Source organism: Oppia nitens, unplaced genomic scaffold, assembly GCF_028296485.1.
Source record: "Oppia nitens isolate AA-2021 unplaced genomic scaffold, nextdenovo-longstitch-racon4-pilon3 scaffold1_pilon_pilon_pilon, whole genome shotgun sequence".
Taxonomy (NCBI): domain Eukaryota; kingdom Metazoa; phylum Arthropoda; class Arachnida; order Sarcoptiformes; family Oppiidae; genus Oppia; species Oppia nitens.
The window spans coordinates 10,117,797-10,144,070 of record NW_026533199.1 but is presented as its reverse complement, the minus strand read 5'-3'; the positions used below and the strand labels follow the sequence as shown (position 1 = coordinate 10,144,070).

Here is a 26,274-nt window from a genome sequence, read left to right as displayed (position 1 = left end):
ATGCGACCTGTTTGTTAGTCCTATTGTATACCTGTGCATCATTTAGTTCACTAATTAATTTATTTATAAATGAACATCAAAATGGTAATTAAATCAATTTTATTTTATTTTTCAATTTTAATATTACTTGACTTTTTTCCATTATAATAATAATCTACTTTTATTTAGGTTGGTATAGCTCAGGTAGCTATTTTTGGTCCAGTTCAATTGTTGAAACATTGCCTATTATTATATATTTGATACCATTTTGTCTGGTCATCAATATGTACCGATCGTGGACTATGTTTGCCATATACTATACGACAATCATTTTGAGTGTATTTTGTACACAGAGTTTATCACAGATATTGTCCACATTATTCAGGAAAGACATCAAAACAATGATTACATTAGTTTTGATTATGTTTTTCTTTTCTTATCTATTGATGAATGCATTGATTCCTATCAATGAAATGCATTATACATTGCAATTGTTATCTAATTTGTCATTTTTGAGGTATGCCTACGAACTGTTAGTTTTATCTATCTATGGGTTTGGCCGGTGCGATGACACTGCTTTCAATACAATATTATATATATTTAATATAAGCGATACTGATTTTTGGCCAAATTATATACAATTAATATTTTTAGTTGTATTATACAAATTATTAGCTTTAACTTTATTTATTACAAAATTTAATGTTGTATTTAAAAGTAACAATAAGTATACTGTTAAAAATATTAATTAAATATTAAAACACTCAATATAAATTAATATACAGGTATACGGTTTATATTATTTTTTAATTTTATTATATTATTTATAGTTCTTTATTCATATATAGTGAAAAATTTGTGCAATTTTTTTATTAATTAAGTTATTATAAAGTTTTTTATTTATTTAATTCTTATTTATATAATTTGCTTATTGTTTTATTTATTGCAATTTATTGTGTATTATTCTTAGTTTTAATTTTAAAAACAAATAATTATTTATTTTAAGGAAAGTCTAATTTAAAAAAATAATTTTTATTTATAAGTTTATTATAGATATTGATTTGTTTTTATTTATTTTATACACAAATATTTATTTTTTCATTTATTAATAAAATATAATTATCTAAAATTGCAAAAAATATATGTAATTATATAGTAATAGAAATTATATCTAATAATACAAATCATTAAAAATATAAAAGTTTAATGAAATAAATTATATTTAATGAAAATGTTTTAAAAATTTCTAATGAAAACTAAATGATATTATTGTATTAAAAAATAAAGTTTATATTACTACCATTACTACTACTAATACTAATACTACTACTACTACTAATACTACTACTACTACTACTACTAATACTACAACTACTACTAATTACTACTAATACAACTAATTAACTATATATATATATTATACAATTATAAATCACATTAATTAAACATTTTAAATATCATAATTGTCCGAAAAAAATATAAGTTCAATAACAGAGCCTACTTTTACTGTACTAAACATATAATTGACAATTTTATAACAAAATATAATTAATTAATTAATACTTTCTGTTAACCAAATTTAAACATTAAGTAATAAGTCTCCAAATCCAACCATAATGGTAGGTGCCTTTTCAAACTTGGCACCGGCAGGCAGTGGCGGCAATTTTGTACATTTATCGGAGTCCTCTTCATAGTCAGTGCACATCAGGTTCAATGTGTTTCCCGCCATTGCATTGATATACCGGTCGTATGCCTCCATCGACTTGTCCTCGCAAGAGGGCGAACCCTTTTTCTGGGCGGCTTTTATTATACATGATTTCATTGTGTGGAAAGCACTGGTAGGCAAATAACATGACATTTAACATTTTATACAATTAATTATTATCAATAGATTTAATATATACTGTATCTACAGTAAATAAATTTATACAATAATTTCTAATTACATATTAATTTGAGTAATTAAACAGTAAAAAGTAAAATATTAGTAAAAAATTAATTAATTAAGCTTTAAAATAAATACAAATAATTGTTGCTATAAATTAATATATATATATATATATATCTAATTATCAATAACTAAATATTATGATAACTAAAAATTTATTAAATTAAATATATGATCAAAAAAACTATATTATAAGTTGATTACTTAAATTATATTATTAACTTTTAGGTAATTATTAAATGAATATAATAACTTACCAACACGCTTGGGGTATTTTAAATTTTTGATCCATAACATTAGCCTTTCCCAAACTGGTCATAAAGTTGTCCATACAGGTGGTTGACTGATCTCTAATAGAGTTACCACAGGCAGCAAACTGTATGACTTCCTCGCGTTTGACTGCTTTGGAACAGTAGGTCTTCTGATTAGACTTAACCGTAAAAAGCATGACATTTGCCAACTGTTTTTGTACTCCTTTAGCGCACTTATCGGTATAATCTTTGGCGCATTTAATCAAATTCAATGTCTGTTTGCAATGTTTTTGCATCTGTGGTCTCGATTCGGGATATTTTCGTGAATTGCGTCCAACAAACCACAGTTTGTCGGCACAAATATCTGCTTTCTTACGGCTTTCGTCATCACATTTTACCGACGATGAACTCTTTTTGGCTGCCAGTGCCGTATAAACTATTAAATTAATTTTAATTCAATAAAAAATCATTAATATTTGTTTTATTATAAGATATTAATAATAATAAATAAATAAAACATACCAATTGTAAGTAAAAATAATAATATAATACAAGAATATTTCATTATTATTTTTTGTTAAAATTATTTGTATATTAATAACAATAATATTACAAATTTTTTTGTGAAAAAAATAATTTTAAACTTTTTAACTCACTTAACAATATAAATAAAATCAATTGAAAACAATATTTTAGTTTATAATAAGTAGCTTTGATTTGTAATATTTTATATACTTTTTGTATATATGATATCAAATCTTATTTAGTATTTAATATAATTTTGTTGTCAAGAATCGCTGCTTTTTATAGCTCATGGATTTATGTATAAACTGTTTCCAGAATATGTACTTTCACTTAATAAACATACTATGAGTTTATAATGTTGTTGTTGTTGTTGTGGTGTTACACAAGAGCACAGGTAGTCAATCAATGAGACTTGATCTACAAGTTTTTCACTGTCGGCTTAATTAAATCATAATAATAAAAAAAAACTTTTTAAAGATTTTTTATTACATTAAATTAAATATTTAGAAAATTGTGCAATTTTTTTTAAAAAAAAGTACTGCAACTCAAAAATCATTTGAATTGATGGTCACGTAATCACCACAACAACTACACATATGATTAAACCCCACCATCAAGTAGCACAGGTAGTAGTAGTAGTATTACTGTATGACTGACAGCTTTTAACCAAACACGTAGACCATTGATTACATATTAATTTTTTTAAGAAAAAGATTTTTTTTATATAAAAAACTCTTAGACATTGTGTGTCCTCTCCCAGTCCTCTAAACTAACCGCACAGCACCTGTTTAGTAATGACATTGCTGGGTGCGATTTTTTGTACAAAATATTTTAATTAACTACAAAATATACTGTATATACTTTGTTAGATATGTATGAATATAAATTTATATGTTTTAAAAAAGTACAATTTAAATTATTTAGAATTTTGATAATTTTTTTTTGTTGATTTACTTGACATTCAAATAGTTTGTTAAACTGTTTATAAAACATATTAACTATACAATATGTAGTTTAATATATCAATTATTTTTTTATTATATGTTTGTTTTATACTAATATGTTTTTAAATAATTATATATATTATTAATAATGTTTCACAATAATAATTTTAATAATAATTTATTCCAATAAAAAAAATATATTTTTTGGTCTATTTTTAATTTAGCAAATATTATTTTTGATATTTTAAAAAAATAATTATTTATTTAACTTTTAATAATATTTTTAAAAAATTATATCAAGTAATATTGTATAGTGCAATAATATTGTTTTTATAGAAATACTTAATAATATTTAGAAATGTAATTAATAAACAATATAAAGCACAGTAGTGTATAAATGATAAAAATATTATTTCAATAAATACTGTAATTAAGTAATAAGTTTATATAGTAAAAGTAATAATAGTATTTATTAATACTTTATATTTAATATTATATATAAGTTAAAATAATAATAATTAAATACAACATTAAGGCAAACACGTATACCTGTCCTTAAACTTTAAAAAATCAATTATAAATAAATACGTTTTAATTTAAACTTATTTAATTAACATTTTACACAATCTAGATTTATGATAATTTGTATAAAATGCATTAAACAAGCATTTATCTTATTTGTATTAATCAATATTTAAAACATAATTAAAGTAGAAAAATAAATGTAGAAACTAATTTATTAAATTTGTTTTTAATTTAGAAAAATATTTGTTATAGTAATATATTACAAATAGTTACTAACCAAATATAAAGCTATAACATTGACCAAGGTCAATTTTTTAAATGAAATGTTAACAATTTATCAGTGAAATAACCTTATTGTTATTGACTTGTAATTTAATTGTTGTTTTATTATGATTAATTATAGTTAGTTGAACTATGGTTAATAACATCAGCATTACTATAATATAAAGATTATAATAAAGTATATATTTATTACTGTTTTAACACTATTTTTTAAAAACAAGGTAAAATATGACAATAAAATAATTTTGATTTAAATAAATAAAAACATGTTAAGTTTTACTAAAAATATCTTACATTTGTTTACTAAAATATAAATTTATTATATAAATAATTTGTAAATATTTACTAAAATACATTTATAGTTATAAATAATGTTTTCAATTTTACAATTTAATAATAAACATTATTTATAAAATTTATATTTAATATCAAAACTCATTTATAAAAACATTTATTTGATATTTATAAAATATGACTAAAATTTAAATAATATATTAAAATAATTTAAACGTTAAAATTAAGTTATATTAATGATACATGAAACACAAATATTATACTAACTTTTAGTTTTTTATTAGCTTGCAAATTAATAAACATAAAAAGTTAGTAAATTAAATTTTATCTAAATTGTATACATTTATATGATTTTTATTATAAATATCTAAATTTTTTGCTTAATAAAAATGTGTTTCAAATATTATTCAGAGACCTTGATATTTTTGATAATTTACAATATAGCAGTAGGTAAATATAATTTTTGACTGTAAATATATATATATATATTGCATAAATTACCAGTCAAAATTATTAAATTAATAATAATAATTCAATTCCAGCATGATTAATTAGTTATTCATATTATGTACTACTAAAACTTTAATACTAATACATATCATAAATAATATAGATAAAAAATTATTATAAATTAACTAAATTAATATGATTGTGTGCTGTATATTTTTAAATAAATAATTAATTTTATTGTAATAACAGTGTGACAAATAAAATAAAACAATAGCATAGCAATGAATTGCAAATATGATTGATTAAACAATTCTGTATTATTAATTAAATCAATGATAATTATCAAAGTTATTAAATCAAGGTCTATGTAAATTATACATTGAGATCCATCAAACTATTAATTCAATAATTAATTATCTTGATTTTCATGGACAGAAAATACTACACATATAATATTTTTTGATATATTTAATTAAATATTATTAATGATTTTTTAGAGTAATTTTATTATTATTTATTAGCAAATATGTAAATTAATGTACAAAATTAATTTATTTTTGTACATTTATCAATTTAAGCTTAATTAAATTTAAGAATTATAATTATTTAATAAAATTTAAATATAAAATCCAAAACTTTATTTTTGATTAATATGATATAACAATAAACTATTAATTATAAAAATCGTTAACTTATTAGTTATTTTCAAATGTAATATTAATTTCATTGATTTACAACAACAAAATTTCTTTATAGATTATGTATTCTCAATATAAAGTACTTTAATTAATCTAAATAACGTTATTAAAAATTTTTAATGTATTTATCTTAAAACTAATTATACTATTATAAGTATATTCAATTATAAAAATGAATAGCATGAAAAAATAATTATTTTTAATTTAATAATTTTTCTGTGCCAAAATTTACATTACAATTTCCATTTGTTTAGCTAACAGGAAAAAAATAGTAAAATTATATTATTTAAAATACAAATAAAAACATCAAAAATAATAAATAACAAAATCTCTAATAATAATAATAATAATTGACAACAACAACAGTAATTCATGCAAAACGCCTACACAGTGTAAATGTCAAATAATTTGGGTACGGTATGTCAAGCAGTCCATACAAGGTATGATGTACGGGTTTGCACAGGGATTAAGTGCACATACAGTATACAAACACACATAGCATACAGTTCATAGACAGTCAATACAGCAATATTTTCTCTACACATCAGCACTAAAATCAGATTATAAATAGATTTTGTTTTAAAAATTTTGTTTAACATTTTAACAAATGTTTAATAAAGACTATTTTTAATCTATATTATTATTATTATAAAATTATTAATATCAAAATTTATATTGTCTAATTTATTAAATTATTGAGTTATTTAAGATTAAAACTAATTAGAAGTACCCTTTTTACACTATTAATATAATTTTACATTTATATAATACACACAATAATTATTATAGAATATGAGTGTATTTAAAATTATCCGATTGTTATTATTATCATATTATAGATTATGTTTAAGCATTTAATTATGGGATCACTTAATATTATTTAATAAATATAAATAAAGTACTTCTTATATCATATATTTAGATTTAATATATGCATTGCATATGAATAAAGTAATAATGTAATTATATATATACACTGTGTTTAAGTACAGTATTTAAATCTCAATTGTTAGATTACATTAATATACCTAAAAATAGCACACATACACACACAAACACAAACACACACACACACACACTTAAATAATACATACACATAAACACACACACACTCACATACAGTTAAAATCTATTTTTGTGAATATATCATTTTTGTCAAAAAATATATATTTTTGTTGTTAAACTCAGTATATTTTTTAGAGGATTGAAACCATAAGGGATGTCATATAATATTAGTTAGGACTGAGAGTGTCGGTGCCGCACAAATATATACATGACTACCCAAAGAGGTGTTCAATTACAGACCCGTGTAATCAAAAAGACTCTTTCTTTGAAAAAACAACTCTTATGTCATTTAATTGTCACCAAAATAGTAATCACTGAACAAAAATATATTTTATCTCTCATTAAATAATTATTGCATATAATTATTGTCAGTTATTTAAGAAATTTTTAATTCATTGAATTATTTTTTATATTTTATTACAATTTATTTAATAGTAATTATTTTTAAAAAATTCAATTTTTAACAATCGGATCCTAATTGGGTTTTTTAAAAAAAATAATTTATTTGTTTTAATTTTACAAATTTTGTTTTATTAAAAAAAATCAACAAATAATGAGTTTGAAAGCACACGGCGGTGGACTCATCACTGGTATCGCCGGTATTCCCAATAAGTTTACAGTGTTTACGAGTGGCAAAAGTGTTACCGGACTTACTGTCGCTTTTGAAGGTATTTATAATTATTATTAAATTACATAATTTATTAGTTTACAAAAATTGTCTAATTTTAATAATAGTAACAATATTACTTTTTTCTAACTAATAATAATGTAGAAACATTTTATCATTAAATAATAATGTATATAATAGACTAACAATAAATGATAATTTAATAATAATAATATTTTTATTAATCTTAACACTTTGACTAAATCATTATTATTTATTCTATTATTTAAATGTTTTAAATGTAAAAAATAATTTAACTTATATTAATATTAATTGTATTAAATTATTTTAATTCGCTATTATAAAAGCAAACTGTTATAATAATATAATTATTTTGTTAGGTTAAACAGTATAACTTATTTTTTAGTTATGAATTAAAATTTTTAAAATTAAATTATATTACTTTTTTTAGGTCCATCGAAACCGGAGATCAACTTTCATAACAATAAAGACGGTTCGGTAGACGTGGCCTATACACCGAAAACTGGCGGCGACTACAAGATTCACGTTAAATATGAAAACAAAGAGATTATTGGCAGTCCTTTTAGTTGTCGGATAACTGGCGATCATAAAACACATAAACAATACGTCGATAAGATTAAGGTCAGCGGTCCTAATCTGGCCACCGGTTCGGTCAACAAGACTAACGAAGTTCACGTTGACTGCAAGGATGCCGGCATAACGGGAGGCATCAATTTTGCTATGGAGGGGCCCTCACAGCCTAAAGTTAATTTTATAAACAATAAAGACCTTTCAATTACTGTTCAATTTGAGACAGCAGTGGCCGGCGATTATAGGTTGCACCTGAAGTTTCAAGATCTGGACCTACCCGGCAGCCCATACTCCATAACTATTAATTAATACTCGTTTAAAATACATATATTTAATAAATTTAAAAATTTAACAAATATTATAATAAAAATTATATACGGTATATTGATATATATATATATATATATATATATATATATATATATTTATCAATTATATTATGTTAATTAATAATATTATAATAATACAAACTTATTGTTTTATTTTATTTTATTATATACTCAATTAACTCTATAATGCTTTTCAATTCACTTTATTGCTAACATTTATATTAGATTAACAATGATATTAATGTCATTAATAATTAAAATTTAATTATTATTTTTATTTATTTTATGAAATAAATTAAATACTATTATAATTTTATTTCTATTTAATGTGTTCATTTATAATTATTTATAAATTATAAAATAAATGTTCATAAAAATTAAAAATATCTATTTATAATACTGTATTTGATATAATATATTATTAAATATAATAAAAAATAGTTTGTAATAATATTCAAAGAATTTGCTATTAAAAAAGTAGTTTTCAACAAAAAAATTTATATAACTTTTTCATAATATTAATTAATGAAAACCATGATATTTGATATGACATAAAAAATCATTTATATTTTGTGACAGAAAAGAAAGTTAAAATTATTTGTTTAAATTAAATAGTAATTATCAAAAACTTTGTATTTTGTACTGATTATTTGAATAGTATTATTTATAAAGTTTTTATAAAAATTTGATTATTTTAGTAATTTTTATATAATCTACTGTTTGTTATATTAAAAAAATCTGGTAAATTGCAAATAAGTAAAAATATATAATAATAATAAGTTACTTATAATTTATTACTTGTTAAAGAATTGTTTATTTATTAAATTTATTACATCAAAAAAATTATAACTTATCAATAAATACTAGAAATTAATAAATAATTTTTAATTAATATTATTATCCTGGTTTATATTGCGAATATTTATATTTATATATAGCTAGATAATATTAATATATATTAATATAATATATATATAGCTAATTTATATTTAGTATAGTAAAGAAACAATAAGTTGATTAATAATAAGTGTTTAACAATTAAATTTATTTATATTTTTGTAATGTTTTGAAAGCAAATTTCAAATAATATTTACATTATTAGATACTGACAGTACTTTATAATGTACTTTAAAAATGCTATTAATTTTCTATCCTTGAACTTAAAATTTAACTTTGATTTGATCTTAAAAAAACAAATATGATTTCACTACAAATATTTTACATATATATAAATTATGTCAATTTAAGCTGATGTAAATTTTTGTAGATATATGTGTGACTATTTTATATTAGTAGTTTAATAGATACATTATTATACGATTAATATAATTTATATAAAATGTTAACTATAATAAATTATTAAATATTATTTAATATATTTATTTTTTATTCTATTAATTTTAATTATGAAAAAACCTTTGTAATAGCAAATTTACAATTATTAGCTAATTAAAAATATTTTATATATTTAGGAAATTAAAAAAACAAATTTATTTTCTGTTGAAACTGTTTTCACACATTTTAAGCAAAATATTTTTATATTATAATGTAAAGCAAAATACAATTTACTGAATCAGTTATATTTAAATCCTAAATATTTTATTTTTATTTACACGTTTATATATATACAAACAATATATATTATTGTTGCTTCTGTTAATGACTTATTAAATAGTCTATTAACTAAAAGGCAACTATCATATAATATATATATAGTATATACATGTGTATATATATATATATATATATTATAAATATATATTTTCACTTTATATATGATAAAAAATCTATTCAATGCAAGCATCAAAACTAATGCTAATGTGTTTGTCCTTTATTTAGTCTCTCATTAATAATAGGCAGACATTCAAAATGTTTTTTACATAAAGTCAACTCATTTTTGATGACTAAAATTGAGGGTTTAAAACATTTTGACTTTCATTTTATTTTGATGATAATATATACAATTTTAAAGACATATAGCATCACATGTTTGTGTCTGTACTGTATATCTGTATAATGAGTTAAAATCAGTCAAACTTTTAAACAACATATTATTTTAAAATTTTCCCTAACATTTTGAAACATTTTATACACAAATAATATTATCTAAATATATATATAGGATATACGGTATATATATATATACATAAATACAATATATCCCCAAATGCATACAAACTAAGTAAAATGTATACTTTAAAATCTAATAAATAAAAATTATTAGTTTAATGATTTTGTGTTTAATAGCAAAAATGTTTTACAGAATATTCTGAAAGTTTGTTAAAAGTTATCTTTCATTAGTTTTTGTATGTATTAAACAAATATTTATTTTGTGTAAAAGAAATTGTTATTATATTTCTATACGTAAAATTGAATTTCATTCAAAATATTCAGTTTAAAAGTGTAATAAAAATTAATATATCTAATAATAATAAAAAAAATAATTTTATACATATTATTTTTCAAAATTTCATAAAAAAAACAATTTATGATTTTTTAAAGAGATAGAAATAAAGATAACATTTAATATACAGTGTAATAAATTTTGTGTAATAAATAATAATAATAATAAAACAAAGTTTAAAAAAAATATTTTTAAGCAAATGATGAACAGAGTTAAATAATTAAATAAATTTTTAAACATATGTGCAAAATTGAAAAATTATTTTATTCAAATAAATATTAATAATAATAAAAATAATAACTTTAATATATGGCCGAAATTAATGTGTTTGGTCCGGGACTGTCGGGTGGAGAGACGGGCAAAAAGTGTATGATTTACGCGTCTGGCGCCTCGTGTGCCGATCTGGACGATGGTCTAACCGTTGCTGTGTCGGGACCGGGAGGTAGTAAAGTGGACGTTATGACCGACTTTAGCAAACCTAACGATGATGGCAATGTTGAAGCATATTATTTTCCATTGGTGTCGGGTGATTATAAGATAACGGTGCGATTTAGAGGCAGACAGTTGAAAGGCAGTCCATTTACCGTCAAAATTACTGGCGATGTCATCGATGCAGAAAAACTATTATCCAGAGTATGAGTTTTTATTTTATTTTATTTATTTATATAAATATTCTAATAGTTTATTATTATTTTTAAATATCAATTTTATTATTATTATCAGAAATTTTAAAAAATAGTAAAAATGTTTTTTTTTTTTTAAATTATTTCCGGTTTAATATAAATTTATATATATTTATAGTATATAATTAGTAATATATAGATATAATTATAAAATTATTAATTATGGTTTATATTTCATCACTTATAGCATAATAATGTTGTGAAATATAGCACTTTGGGTTTAATTCAAAAAAATATTTTAATTTCGCATAAATTTACGTAATACAGTGTTAAAAGTATTATTATATTATTAAGTTTGAAAATAAACTAAGATTAATATGTAATAATATGATAACATTTTATTTTACTATTTATAAAAAATATTTTAATGACTTAAGCAAAATTATTTATCTCTTAATGAAAAAACAAACAATTAATGAAAAAAATAATATTAAAGTTAGTTATTAATATTTTAATTAAATCTAAATAAAAATATTTAGTGTGAATAGAGATGGACAAATAGAAAGTTTCTAATAAATTTCTATGAAAAAGCTTCTCATGAATAAATTTCTATAGAAATTTAACTTTATTGTTATACCCCATGGATTCCCATATCTATAGTTATAGTAATACTATATTAATAAGATATAATATTATACATATATTATACTATACAATACTATACAAATGAGATACCAATATATAAAATAATTATAATTATTTAATAATAATTAGTTTTGTAAAATTGTATTTACAATTTTATTATATACGATATATCATACTGTAATTTAATTAATAATTAAAATACTAATAATAATATTTACTGTAATGTATTGTATGATAGCAAATATCGAGATAACAAAATTAAGATGGGTTCCCATAGATAGAAATTTCTTTTAGAAACTTTCTAGAAATTACTCTATTATTTTATAAATTTCTCTTTTTTTGCAAACACTAAGTGTGAAATAGTTATGCAATCAATTTAACATTTTGAACATTTATTCATTAATAACATCATTAAATAGAAAATATTAAATAATATCATTTGTTAATTAACTAACTTGTATTTAATTTTAAAAATAATTAATTATCATTGAACACAAAGGTTGCAGTACATGGCCGGGGCTATGAACTGGGAAAGGCCTACGCAATGAATGAATTTGTGGTTGACTGCAGTGGCCTAAAGCCGGTAATCGGTTCGCTGAGAGTCCATATGAAAGGCCCGGAGCGGTCGGCAGCTCAGCTAAACATTAGGGACAATAAAAACGGTACGTTTAAGGTGTCCTATAAGCCAACATCACCCGGTATGTACATCATGAACATCAAAATTGCCGAAACACATATACCCGGATCACCCTTTCAAGTAAAGGTCACCGAGTTTTTGTCAAACAAATAGTGTTAAAATAAATGACATTAATATAGAAAAAAATTGACATTACTTTTAATTGTATAATTTGCATTTGCATACAGTTTTAATTGATGAGTTAAAAATAAATTGTTACAAAACAAAAATATATAACCATAAATTATTTTTAATAGCTGTATAAAAAAAATGTTTAAATAAATGTCAATGTTTCAATTTTGTCAAAGTTTGTAATCAAATAAAAATAATAATAAATTAAATGTAAAATAAATATTAATTAACAATTATTTCTACTAATTATTATCTATAAATTATTAGAATCATAATAAATACTATTAACTTTCAATTTTAAAAAAACTCACACTTTCTCTAATTTAATTAGAAAAAAATAGATTACATTAAGTTATTTACTGTAAAATTCCAATATATTATAGAAAATATTAAATTTTTAATTAAATAAATATGAAATTATATTTAAAATCTATATCATATGTGACTTTCAAAATTGGCAATCAGTTCACATTAATAGTTATTAGTAAATTGTTTACATTTTACAATATATAAAATAAATATACAGTAAATAATTGCATACCTGTTCAAAATCACATACACTATCCAAAGCACTGGTAAAAGTATTTGTCAGGTTTAACGAGTAGTTTAATCTATTTATTTTCAATCTATTAAACAAACAAATAGTGTAATATTATAATTTATAATATAATTACTAGTAATAAAATCGTACAATAAATGTATAGATAGAAATATTTTAACATTTAATCCGAAAAAAAGGTGACATTTTTAGACAAATTTTCTCTATATAAACAACAACAAAATATTACTAATATAATCTTAGTAATAATTTAAATAGTTTTTATTTATTTTTTATTTGTAAAGATATATTGATAGGAAATTTTAAATTTCAATTTTAAACACAATTTTTGTCTATAAATAGCCACACATTTTGTGATAGACATTCATAGTAGCCGTTGATACCAATAGTTTTAGATTATTATAAATATATTGGATTTATTAAAAAAGTTTTTTATCCACTAATAATTTATTCTAATATTGTATGAATTGACAAAAACATTTAAAAATGTTTATTTTGTTAGTTTGGTTTAAATTATTTTTGGTGTTATTTTCAGGTAATAATTAATAATACATTATTAATATTAGTACAATTAAAATATTGACATTTTTTTTGTTTTAAAAATAAATCAATAGTTGACGTAACATACGGTGCCCGTAGTGCTGCTGGTCCTCAGTGTACAGAAGTGCACCGATTGAAAGCCAACAGATGTGCCGAACAGTTGTTTTTTGTCGGTAGAAATTCGCGTCAAATTCCCGAAACGGAAGTCCAACTCCAGAAGCACTGTACAGAAACCGGACCATTGATGCGATGTGTGACCGATTTCAGCAACCGGTGTCGTCAGGGTCTTCATCGGACAATGTCTACTGTAATGGTGGCGACCGTCAAGTTTAACAATAAAAACTATTGTATGATGACTGAGAAGAGTCAGGAACTGATGGCAATGGCTACCTGTAGTAATGTTATCAAATCAGAGACCAACCAGTGTTTGGATGTCTTTCTCCTGGCTCTCGGTCGCGCCAATCACGCCCATCGACGACATAGGATACCACACGGTTGTTGGTAAGAGACACGTGTTTTAAAACATTAATTTTTTACATTAGTTTTAATTGCGACTATTTTTTTGAACAGTGCCTACTATCAAATGAAAACATGTGTATTGAATGAGGCGGCCAAACACAACATACCAGGCGGCCGGTGTACTGGTCATCGGGTCGAGTATGTGGAACGGTATATGAATTCAATGGCTGGCAATACACTGAATCTGATGTGCGGCGACTACGACGAGGACTCGGATAGATGTCAAAAGTTGTCTCCATTGCCTACCGATGCCGACATTGAACCGGCAGAGTCTATATTTGCCGGATTTGGCAAACTTATTGGCCACTAATATAGAGGAATAACATTTTTACAATGATAACGGAACTATTCAGTAGCGCTGACTTTAAGATATTTTTTGTTTTTAAAATATTTTTTTCATATTGTGTATTAATACAAGTATTTATTTATTTTTTTAAACAATCATTTTATGAGAAGTATTTTTATTATTTCAGTCTACGACTATTTATTTGACATGTATTTATAATTTTGTGTACATTTAATCATTAAAGATGAAATATTTCATATTTGTAATCAATTTTTGTAAGAGTAATAAAAATAATTTTTTATGTAGATCTAGAAAAGTGAATTATTTTTTAAAAATGTAATGTTATAATATATTTTACAAAATAAACTTAATAGTAAAAAGTTTATTATTGTTTTCTTAATTGATTAACTGTTACTGATAACACAATTAGATTATGTAATTATTGCTATTATCAATGAGGTAAATAGTGTACCATAAAAACAATAATAAATTATAAATTTAATTTGTTAAAAAAAATTAATATATCTAATAAAAATGAATATAACAAGTGGTCGCATAAAATGTATTTTTTGTGTAATATATGTATGAATTCAAATACAGTTGATTTAAATTAATGTAAATGTTTTGAAAATAATATGTTTTTAAGGCAACTATCTATTTGAGACATATTGACTATTGTTTGAATTATTACAATTAATGTATATTTTGGGTTCAAATTTTATTTTATTAATAAATTCTTTATAATAATTTTATTTCAAAGATATTTATTGTATTTTTTTTGTTTACTAAATTTTAAAATATTTAATTAAATAATAAATACCGGTATTAAAAAATAGTTAATATTTAAAATTTAATGATTTTATGCATTATTAATTAGTAAAACGATTAATAATTTTAAAATAAATATATCAGTAATTTGATTATAATGTCTTAGTTTCCCTTATTATTTTAGTTAAAATATTATTAATAGATAAAATAAGTAAATAAAAAAATGTTTTTATAAATTAATTTTAATAAATCATTATTTTAATAAAAATAAAATGTTAACAATGACCTATTAGTTTTAAAAAATTGTCGATCAAAAATTCACTAAAAATTTATATCACACCTACTATCCATATTATTAGTTTTAATACTGTATTTGTATTTATTTAACAAAATAATTTTATGACAAAAATAAAATATTATAAGGAATAGTTATAATATAAACAAACTATTTTGTTTTATTATATAAATTTATTATTTTTTAAGTTAACTGTTTATGTATAAAAATATTATAGTAATATTAATAATTTGATTGTATTTTATGCATAATATATATTTTTACTATAATCTAATATTAAAATCGATTAACATTGACATTATATATTTTTCTATTATATAAATATATGTATAATTTATTTATGTAAATCAAATTTATTTTTATTTAAAAAACTATAATTTACTGTAGTATAGATTGGAAATACACGCTATTAACTAATTATCATATATTATAAAATTAAATTCATATAAATAACTTTAAACTTTTATATTCATTAAAAATTATTATATTTATTTAATTTAATTTAATAAATTAATGTCTTATTATTGTAATAACTTTTTTGAACAAATAATAAAACTGATTAATTATAACTCTATTAATATTAAAACTTAAATAATTTTGTATATAATAAAATAATAAAATTTTAACTTACATAATCTAAAAAATCAAATTAAAAATTTTGTATAATAATAATAATAAACTGAAAATGATTAAAAAACTTAAAATATTAAAATTTAGTGATAGTTATTATAGCCACGTAATAGCAGCTAAAAATCTAGAATATTTATCCAATTTATACACTATTATTATTGCATCTAATGTTGATGAGTATCTTCAAAATAAACCTAATATTAAAAAGTTTATAACTGCTGTCTTAATTGATTCATTATTATTAATCAATACAATTAGATATGTCATCATTGCTATTATACAAGAGGTAATTACTAAAATAAATTGTTTAATTTTGTTACATAATATTAATTAACATTATTTTATTAATAAAAGCAATGGATTAGTGAACTACTGGGTGCGCCCACTGTTCACGTATCAGATCCGATGCTCATCTCATTGATTATCAGTTGTTTTTCGTTTGCCGTTTACTACATCCGGTCAGTCCTTCATTATAATGAATGGTCGTATAAAATGTATTTTTTGCGATATCTTTATGAAATTAAATACAATTATTTTCAATATGTAATAAATGAAAAAGATTTTCAAAAAATCTGTTTAAAGTCAATGATTTATATGAAATTTATAATCAAACCATTAATATTTGTCAACACTGGAGCCACGATTGCTATAATGGTTTACGCTTGCAAACTATCCCTACAGGATCCCAGTTCACACATACCAATAGTCAATATGACATTTGGTCTATTAATGTATTCAGTGTTTGCTTATCAAACGTTTAGCTTAGTATTTGTCGGATTTCTCATATGGATAGGTATTATAGTATTTGGTAAAATCAAATATAGGGAAATACATGACAAGATGTCTATTATAATTAACTCCAGCAATAAGTGGCAACATTTGAATTATTTGAAACTATTGAAACATATTAAACATCACAACGGATTTACTGAAGTTGTCGACGATTTTAGTCAATTTTTCAAACATATTATGTTTGCTATCTATTATATGGTAACACCCGGTATATTGGTGTCATTGTACGGTACGTTTCATCCCGCTAGCACTATACTGGCCAGGGTTTTTTTCTCGCTGATACTCATACTAAGTCTATCGCTTGTAGTAGTGATGACCAGTATAAGCACGTGGATCACCAAAGAGGCGCACAGACCGATCAAATTGTTATTTAAATATTTGGCCCGAAATTCAATAATACCGGTTCACATACGGCTTAAGATACTCATGTATATCGAGCGTCTCGCGGGACCCGATATTGGACTCTATTGTTTAGATTTGTTTCCAATGAATAGATGGGAATTATTTCAATTAATGTATATCTCGGGATTAAATTTTATTTTATTAATGAATTCATTATAATGTTTTTTTTAATAAATTGATTGTATATAATTTAGTTTTCAAAATATAATAGTTTTTATATAAAATTGCTTAATAATAAAATATTTATTTATTTAAACCAGACGTTTATTAATTATACATTTTTTAATTCAGAAATAATATTTTGAAAACTATTTATTATAATTAAAGTATAAGATTATTTTAAGTGTAAATGTTTTTAAAAACATTTTTAGAAATTGTCTAATTGTAAAAAGTTTATAATATATATTTTAATGATAATTGATTTAATAATATTGATTAATACAATTTGATAATATATTAATATTTCATTATTATTATAATCAATAAGATTACAACTATTTGTCAAATATTTAATTATTTAAACCAAAATTTTATTTATTATATAATTAGTAAACTTAAATGTTTATTATGACCTAATTTAATATATTAATAGATATTTTAAAAATTATTTTTACAAATAATAAATATGATTTTTATTAATGTTGAAATTTAAAACTTGTTTCATAAAAATATTAAGTAAATATAATAGTATATAAATAAATTTAACTTAAAACTTTAATTTAATTTTTATTATAATAATTTTATTAATTTGATTTTATAAAATATTTTTAAAATTATAAAATTATAAGTAAAATATTTTTATAATATAATTATTCGTCGATTATAAAGAATAATTTATATGTTTTTATATTATATAAAAATTAAAATGACATTATATGCATAATTTATTTTTTTAAGTTACTATAATATCATTTTTAAAATAAAATAAATTTTAATATAATATAACTTACAAAATACTCAAACTTATGTGTTTATTTATTATTTTGCATAATAATCAAAATATTTCAAAATTAATTAAATTTTCATTAAATTGTACAAATATTTTTATAAAAGATGATTAAAAAATTAATTAATAAAATAAAATTTAATTATAGTTATTATGATTTTATGATTTTAGCCGAAAAGTTGGAATATATATCTGGGTTTTACACATTAAGTATAGCATATAATGTTGAGGACTATATGCTAAATAAACCTAATGTTCAAAAATTTATTATTGTTGCTTTAATTGATTCACTATTATTATTCAATACTATTAGATATATTATTATAGCTATTATCAATAATGTAAGTACACTACTACTTCTATTGTAAATGTAAAATTTTTTTTAAAAAATTAACTATTTTTTTATAAATAAAGCAATGGATTAGTGAAGTGATGGGTGTGCCCACTGTTCACGTATCGGATCCTAAACTCATTTCATTAATTATCAGTATTTTTTCGTTTGCCGTTTACTACATCCGGTCACTCATTCACTATAACGAGTGGTTACGTAAAGCATATTTTATTAAATATGTCTTTCAATTCAAAAACAATTGCTTTGAATACATGATCGATGAAAATGTTTTGAAGTCAATGTGTTTAAAGGTATCAATTTATTTGCGACATATGATTAAACCTCTAGTATATATTAATACTGTCGCCTCTATTGCCATAATGGGATACTCATACAAACGATCGCTACAGGATCCCGGTTCACACATACCTATAGTCAATATGACAGTGGCTATGATTATGTATTCAGTGTTTGTCTATCAAACATTTAGTTTAGTATTTGTCGGTTATGTTATGTGGTTTGGTGTTGTATTATTTTGCAAAATAAAATATCGGGAATTACACGATCAAATGTCCGCAATTATCGATACAAACAATAAGTGGCGTCAATTAAATCACGTAAAACTGTTGTCATTAATTAAAGAGCACAACGGCTTTACAAAAGTTGTCGACGATTTTAGTCAGTTTTTCAAATATATAATGTTTGCCATCTATTATATGGTAACACCCGGTATAATGGTGTCACTGTATGGTACGTTTCATAATGATAGCAATAAACTAGCCAGGATATTTTTTTCGTTAATTATGATAACATGTTTATCACTGGTCATAGTAATGACAATTGTCTGCACTTGGATTACCAAAGAGGCTCACAAACCATTGAAACTGTTGTTCCAGTATTTGGCCCGAAAAAACACTATAATACCGGTTCACATACGTATAAAACTACTTATTTATATCGAGCGTCTCGCGGGTCCCGACATTGGACTCTATTGTTTGAATTTATTTCCTATGAATAGCTGGGAATTATCACAATTAATGTATATCTCGGGATTAAATTTTATTTTATTAATGAATTCGTTGTAATCAATTATCTAAAAAAATATTTATATTATTTTATTGATTTTTATTTTTCTATTAATTATTAATAATTACTTTTTATCTAATATAATATAATTTTTATTAATTTATTTTATTCAATGTCTTTCTATTTATAATGTGTGTACATTTAAACATTAAAGCTATTTTTATTATAAAATATCATACAGGTTAATTGTTATTAAGCAAACAACTTAAAGATTTGTTTATTTTATTACTTAATTATATTATTGTAGTTTTTATGTAATCTACAGAATATTGAAATTTTCAATTTGAAAAACAGCTTAAATTAATTACATTATTAATTTAATTTAACTTAATTTAATTTAATTTCTATTCTCAATTTAAAGATAATCTATTAAAATTGACATTTTATTTTTGTATTATTTATTATTTTTGTAAATTATAATAAAAAAACAATATATTTTTATTTATGTTGTTAAAAAACTTTTATTATAATTACTTTTGATTTTAACATTCTTAAAGTCTCTACCTCCCCCCCCCTCGTTCGCAAAAGTTTGCTTTGCCAACCCCTCCCTCAAGTGCAAACGTAATATGTGAACCACACCATATATATATTTTATAAAATTTAACATTTGTTTAATAAAATTATGTAATTCAAAACTTAAAAATAAATTATTTGTAATTATATTATAAATAGAATAGTATTTTAAGATAATTAAAATAATGATAATTATATCTATTTTATATAATAATGTTTTTTACAAATAAAATTTTATATTTTAAATGTTAAATTTTTATTAATTTCTATTTTTTTAATCAAAATAAAATAAATATTATCAACTTAAGAATTACTATAGTTTAAATATTATAATAACAAAAATAAAACAATTATTATTACATTAATTTCTATATACATGAGTAGCATTAGCTATAATATTGGTAAGTGAATGGGTATTATTGTTTTTCTGACCAAATATTTAATTAGTAGTTTTGACGGCCTATTTGGTGATCCCCGTGCTTATGCTTATCATTATTATTACAAGTGCTAAACATATTGTCATTATTAACAAAAACAATAATTTATGACTACTTTAGTGCTTTGACGTACCAAACGTACCGTACAATGACATCAATAAATAAAGGGTTAGGATTTAAACTGCACATCACATTTGTAAACTTTTAGGTTACCCTGTCCATTTTTTTGTATTATTGTCCAGTTAGCACTCATAAGCAATGGCGTATCAGGGATCGAACCCATGACATCGTACCATATGTGTTGTTGATGAGGAAAGACATACAAATAGCTGACACCTTAGTCTCTGAGCTAATATACACCAATATATACTACACATTATGTTACCATATAATAGATGGCAAACATTTTATGTTTGAAAATATTTCTAAAGTTGTCGACAACTTTGATAAAGTCGTTGTGCTCTTTAATTAGTGCTCTTAAATATATAAATATTATTAAAAAAATTATAGAAATTAAAATAATTAAACTTTAATTAACGATTTATTAACTTAGAATGAATTCATTAGTAAAATCAAATTTTGTCCCGAAATACAAACTAATTTATATATTTCCCAACTATTCATTGGAAATAAATCCAAACAATAGAGTCCAATGTCGGGACCCGCGAGACGTTCAATATATGTTAATAATTTAAATCGAATTGTTAGGGGAAGTCTAGTATAGTTTTTAGCCATATATTTATGTAATAATATTCGCGGTTTTTGAGCTTCTCTATTGATCCAAGTGCTTATCCATGTCAATATTATGATAAGCGATGCACATATTGATAGTAAAAATATTATGAAAATTTTTGACAAAAATTTACTTTCTCTATGAAATGATCCGTACAGTGCAACCAATATACCGGGTGTTACCATATAATAGATGGCAAATATTATATGTTTAAATAAATTGTTAAAATCATAAATAACTTTACACATTGCATTGTGTTGTTTAATATTATTAAATAATTTCAGATAATTTATTTTCCTCCAAATATTAACATTATTGACAATTGATGACATATTTTTGTATATTTCCAAAAATTGTAATTTACATAATTGTATAATTGCTGTACAAACGGCAAATCCTATATAAAGCATACCATATATTTCAATAATAAATACAAAGATAATTATAATTGCAATTATCATATTTTCAATAGCCATTTGTGAATTAGGATCATTGATAACTAATATATAAGCATAGCCTAGTATACTGATAGTAGTTAAATAATTTAAATAAATTAATGGATTAGCAATATGTCTGAGATAGACATTTGATATGAAATATAGTTTCTGTAAATCTTTTTTGTTTATCAGATGCTCAAAGCGATCATATTTGAAGTCATAGATATAATTTAATAAATATAGTGTATGTGTCCACTCTTTATAGTGGATAATACTCCGGACGTAATATAAGGCAAACGAGAAGATACTGATTAACGATGCTATCAGTGATGGATTAGCCAATTCATAGGTGGGATCACCTAATACATCACTAATCCATTGCTAGTTATAAATTAAATATTAACCTTTTTAAAATATATATTCATATGATATTATATAATTTAATTAAATATACAAATAATTTTTATATTTAAAAAAGATATAATAAATATATTTATAATTAAATAACTATCAATTTAATTATATAATTACTTACTTTGTTAACAATTAGTATTACAGCATATTTAATTGAATTGATTAATAACATTAAATCGATTATAACTACTAATAGAAATTTAATAATATTACGTTTATTTGTCATATATTCATCGATTGTCTTAAATATTGTAATTAATTGCATGTTTGATATATATTCAAAATATTCAATTAATGGTTTGATCTCATAATAACTATCATCAAGTTTTTTAAACATTGTCATTTATTAAAATTTAATTGTTTACTATAATAATAAACTAAATTAAATTAAAAGCTATTATAACCTAGTTTTAAAGATATAAATAAATAATATATTTACTTAATATTTAAAATTGAAGTTTTAAATTAATCTAATTTTTAAATAATGAAAGTTTTTATTTTGAATGTTAAAATTTTGCGTATTAACTATTAACTATTAATATATTATTAATGTTAAACTATATTAACTTAAGTTTATATGTAAAATATTTTTTTATTTTAGTAAAAAGTTATAAATTATTAAAAAAATAGTCCATTAAGCAATAAGTTCAAATATTTTTATTTAAAAAGTAATATAAATGTTTAATTTATTAATATTATAATGACTTTTTTGATTTATTTTTTATTTTTATTTCAGCCATATTTTTGAAGTTAAAATAAAAACTTATATTATAAAATTTTTTATAAAAAATAAAATGCATTATGACTTAATGATATTTTGACATAATTATTTAAAATATAATGTTTTTATATTGCTTTTAAATCATTAGTATTTGTAATTTGTCTATTAAATTACAGTATATAACATTAAAGCAAATTAAATAATTTATTTTTATTTTAGTCATAATTATGCAATTGACAATTAAAGTACTTAACATTTATAATATATAATTTATGATTTTAATGTATTGTTTATATAATTTATAAGAATTATGATAAAGTTAATTTATTTTTATTAATTGTTAGAAATAACATATTAATATTAAGCAAAATTGCTCTTATTTTAGTCTTTATTATAAAGTTATAAATTATAAAAATAATACATTAAATAATCGACACAGATCAAATTGACAAATTTGAAGAGAGATAAAATAAAATTTAAATATTATTATTAATAATTATCTAGCAATGTTTTAAAATTGTAATTATGTATTATTCCTATTCATTTATTATTATAAATTTAGTATTTATTCACACATTATAATATTTTATTTTAATAACTTCTATATATCATTAGTTTTGTCATTTCAAATAATTAGTTATATAAAATTTATTCATAATAAATACATTATTGTGATTTTATCACAAATTTTATAAATTTATGAATTGAATTTATATATTATTATAACATATTATAATATTTATAATTAAGTTAATTTTTTTATATTAAATATTAGAAAAGGCAATTTATTAAATCTTTAATTGACATATTGATTAAGTTTTAAATTTGACATTTTGAATAAATATTTTAGTATTTTAATTTGTTATACTATTGTAATATTTATATAAATATATTTCTAATAATTATTAAAAACAAAATGTTTAAATATTAATGTTGTGTCAATTAGTAAATAATTTTTTTTTAAAAAAGTGAACTAATTTACAAGTTAAAAAATACAAGTCAATTAAGCTATAAATAACAATAAAAATTTTGAACTATTTTTAAAATATTTCGCAAAAAACTGATAATATATTATATTACTTTACTTGTAATTGAAAAAATATAAACTACTTGTTTTGAGCCAAATACACTATATATATAGTTATATATTATAGTATATTTCTGATTGACATTTTTTTTGCTAATAAACAAACGCAAAAATACATAGTATTTAATATATTGAATATTTGTCGATAGTTTATACTATTAATGCAATACTATATACAATACTTTACTGCAAAAAAAGAAAATTTTCTAAAAAGTTTCTAAAAGAAATTCCTGTCTATGGAATCTATATATTAATTTTGTTTTGTTGTAACAATACATTATAATTACAAATAATAACTAAATATTTTTATTGGTATTTTACTTAATATTTAAAGTATATAAAATTAAGCTAAAAAATATAATGAATTATTAATAAAATGCTACAAAAACTTTAATTATAATTAGATTATATATTAATTTTTTATATAACTTATGGAAATTATATTTATATTTTGTACTATACTATACAGTACACTAAACTACTACAAAATACAAATATGATTTCCATAAGTTCTATACAGTGTATACTATACTTAATATAGCATAGCTTTATTATGTTATATTAATATAGTATTACAATAGCTATAGAAAATTATTTTTTAGAAATTTTATTATAAAATTTATTGAAAATTTCTTTTTGCCCATCTCTAATAGAAACTAACATTTTTTTTTTAATATTGACTAAAATATTGTAATTTAAAAATTGTTTAAATTATATAACTGATAATTAAAAAATTTATACTCATTATATTGTATGTTTATTTTTTAAAACATTTTAAATATTACTAAATAATTTATTTAATACAAATTACACAAATAACAATAAATATAATTATTTTAAAATGCGTTTATATTAATACTGTATATTATATATAATATTTATAAACTCTTTTTTAAACATTATGTACTGAATATATGATATAATGTATATTTGACATCACATTTATTTTCAACTTTATGTAAGTTCATTAACAATATAATTAGACAAAATAATTATATATTTTTTAAAAATATACACACATTTGAAACAAATCTTTTTCTTTAAATCTTAAATTTAAATCTCTATCTTTTATGTATGTGTTAAAAGACATAATTTTTTATTAAATTAATATACACACATATATATATATATATATATATATATATATATATATATATATATATATATATATATTCAATATCTCTAGTCATATGAGAGTAGACATGTGTACAAGGACAATTAGCAATTAAAATATCATATTTTTCAAAATAGTAAGGAATGTTGTGTATATGATTTATGGGATTAGTTATGATTTTTTTGGAGGAGGGGATGGAAAAGATACAAACATTAGATTTATTTCTGTTGTAACAAACATTGGAAATATTACAAAAATATGTTAATCTTTTTTTTGTGAGAGATACTCAAAATGTTTTATAAAAAAAAATTACATCTAATTTAGATTTTTACTATTTAAATGTCATGGTAAACATATAATACTTATGATATATTTTTTGTTTTATAATATATTTTATAATTATTTTACACTATTTATATCATTATTTAAGAATTACATACAGTTTATGTAGTTTATATATTACTATGTTTGCAATTAAAATCAAATAAACTATAAATATTAATACAGTATTCAAATAATCAGTAAAGCATGTTATCTACTAATAATAATTTTTGTGTGTAAATAATAATAACAAAATATAATTTTCATAATATTTACTACTTATGTAATTAGAGATATTAATTTGAAAAAATTTCATGCTAGTTTAATTACATAACAAATAAATCATAATTTTGT

General features: G+C 20.8%; 4 protein-coding genes across 4 annotated transcripts; 3 read left to right on the top strand and 1 right to left on the bottom strand.

The window, feature by feature from the left end:
* Positions 1–1,523: 1,523 nt before the first annotated feature.
* On the bottom strand, positions 1,524–3,446 carry LOC128951302 (uncharacterized). Its single transcript, XM_054296552.1, has 3 exons — positions 3,437–3,446; positions 2,185–2,614; positions 1,524–1,814 (listed from the first exon to the last, which is right to left on the bottom strand). The coding sequence occupies exons 1-3, from the start codon at positions 3,444–3,446 to the stop codon at positions 1,559–1,561; spliced, it is 696 nt and encodes a 231-aa protein (XP_054152527.1). The 3' UTR covers positions 1,524–1,558.
* A 4,008-nt stretch (positions 3,447–7,454) lies between these two features.
* LOC128952407 (filamin-A-like) lies at positions 7,455–8,491 on the top strand. The gene is made up of 2 exons (XM_054297801.1): positions 7,455–7,629; positions 8,041–8,491. The coding sequence occupies exons 1-2, from the start codon at positions 7,515–7,517 to the stop codon at positions 8,487–8,489; spliced, it is 564 nt and encodes a 187-aa protein (XP_054153776.1). The 5' UTR covers positions 7,455–7,514; the 3' UTR covers positions 8,490–8,491.
* A 2,720-nt stretch (positions 8,492–11,211) lies between these two features.
* LOC128951301 (filamin-C-like) lies at positions 11,212–12,971 on the top strand. Its single transcript, XM_054296550.1, has 2 exons — positions 11,212–11,546; positions 12,681–12,971. Exons 1-2 carry the CDS (start codon positions 11,223–11,225, stop codon positions 12,969–12,971), a joined length of 615 nt encoding a protein of 204 aa, XP_054152525.1. The 5' UTR covers positions 11,212–11,222.
* An 846-nt stretch (positions 12,972–13,817) lies between these two features.
* LOC128952112 (uncharacterized) lies at positions 13,818–15,124 on the top strand. The gene is made up of 3 exons (XM_054297448.1): positions 13,818–14,083; positions 14,163–14,589; positions 14,659–15,124. Exons 1-3 carry the CDS (start codon positions 14,035–14,037, stop codon positions 14,915–14,917), a joined length of 735 nt encoding a protein of 244 aa, XP_054153423.1. The 5' UTR covers positions 13,818–14,034; the 3' UTR covers positions 14,918–15,124.
* Positions 15,125–26,274: the final 11,150 nt, after the last annotated feature.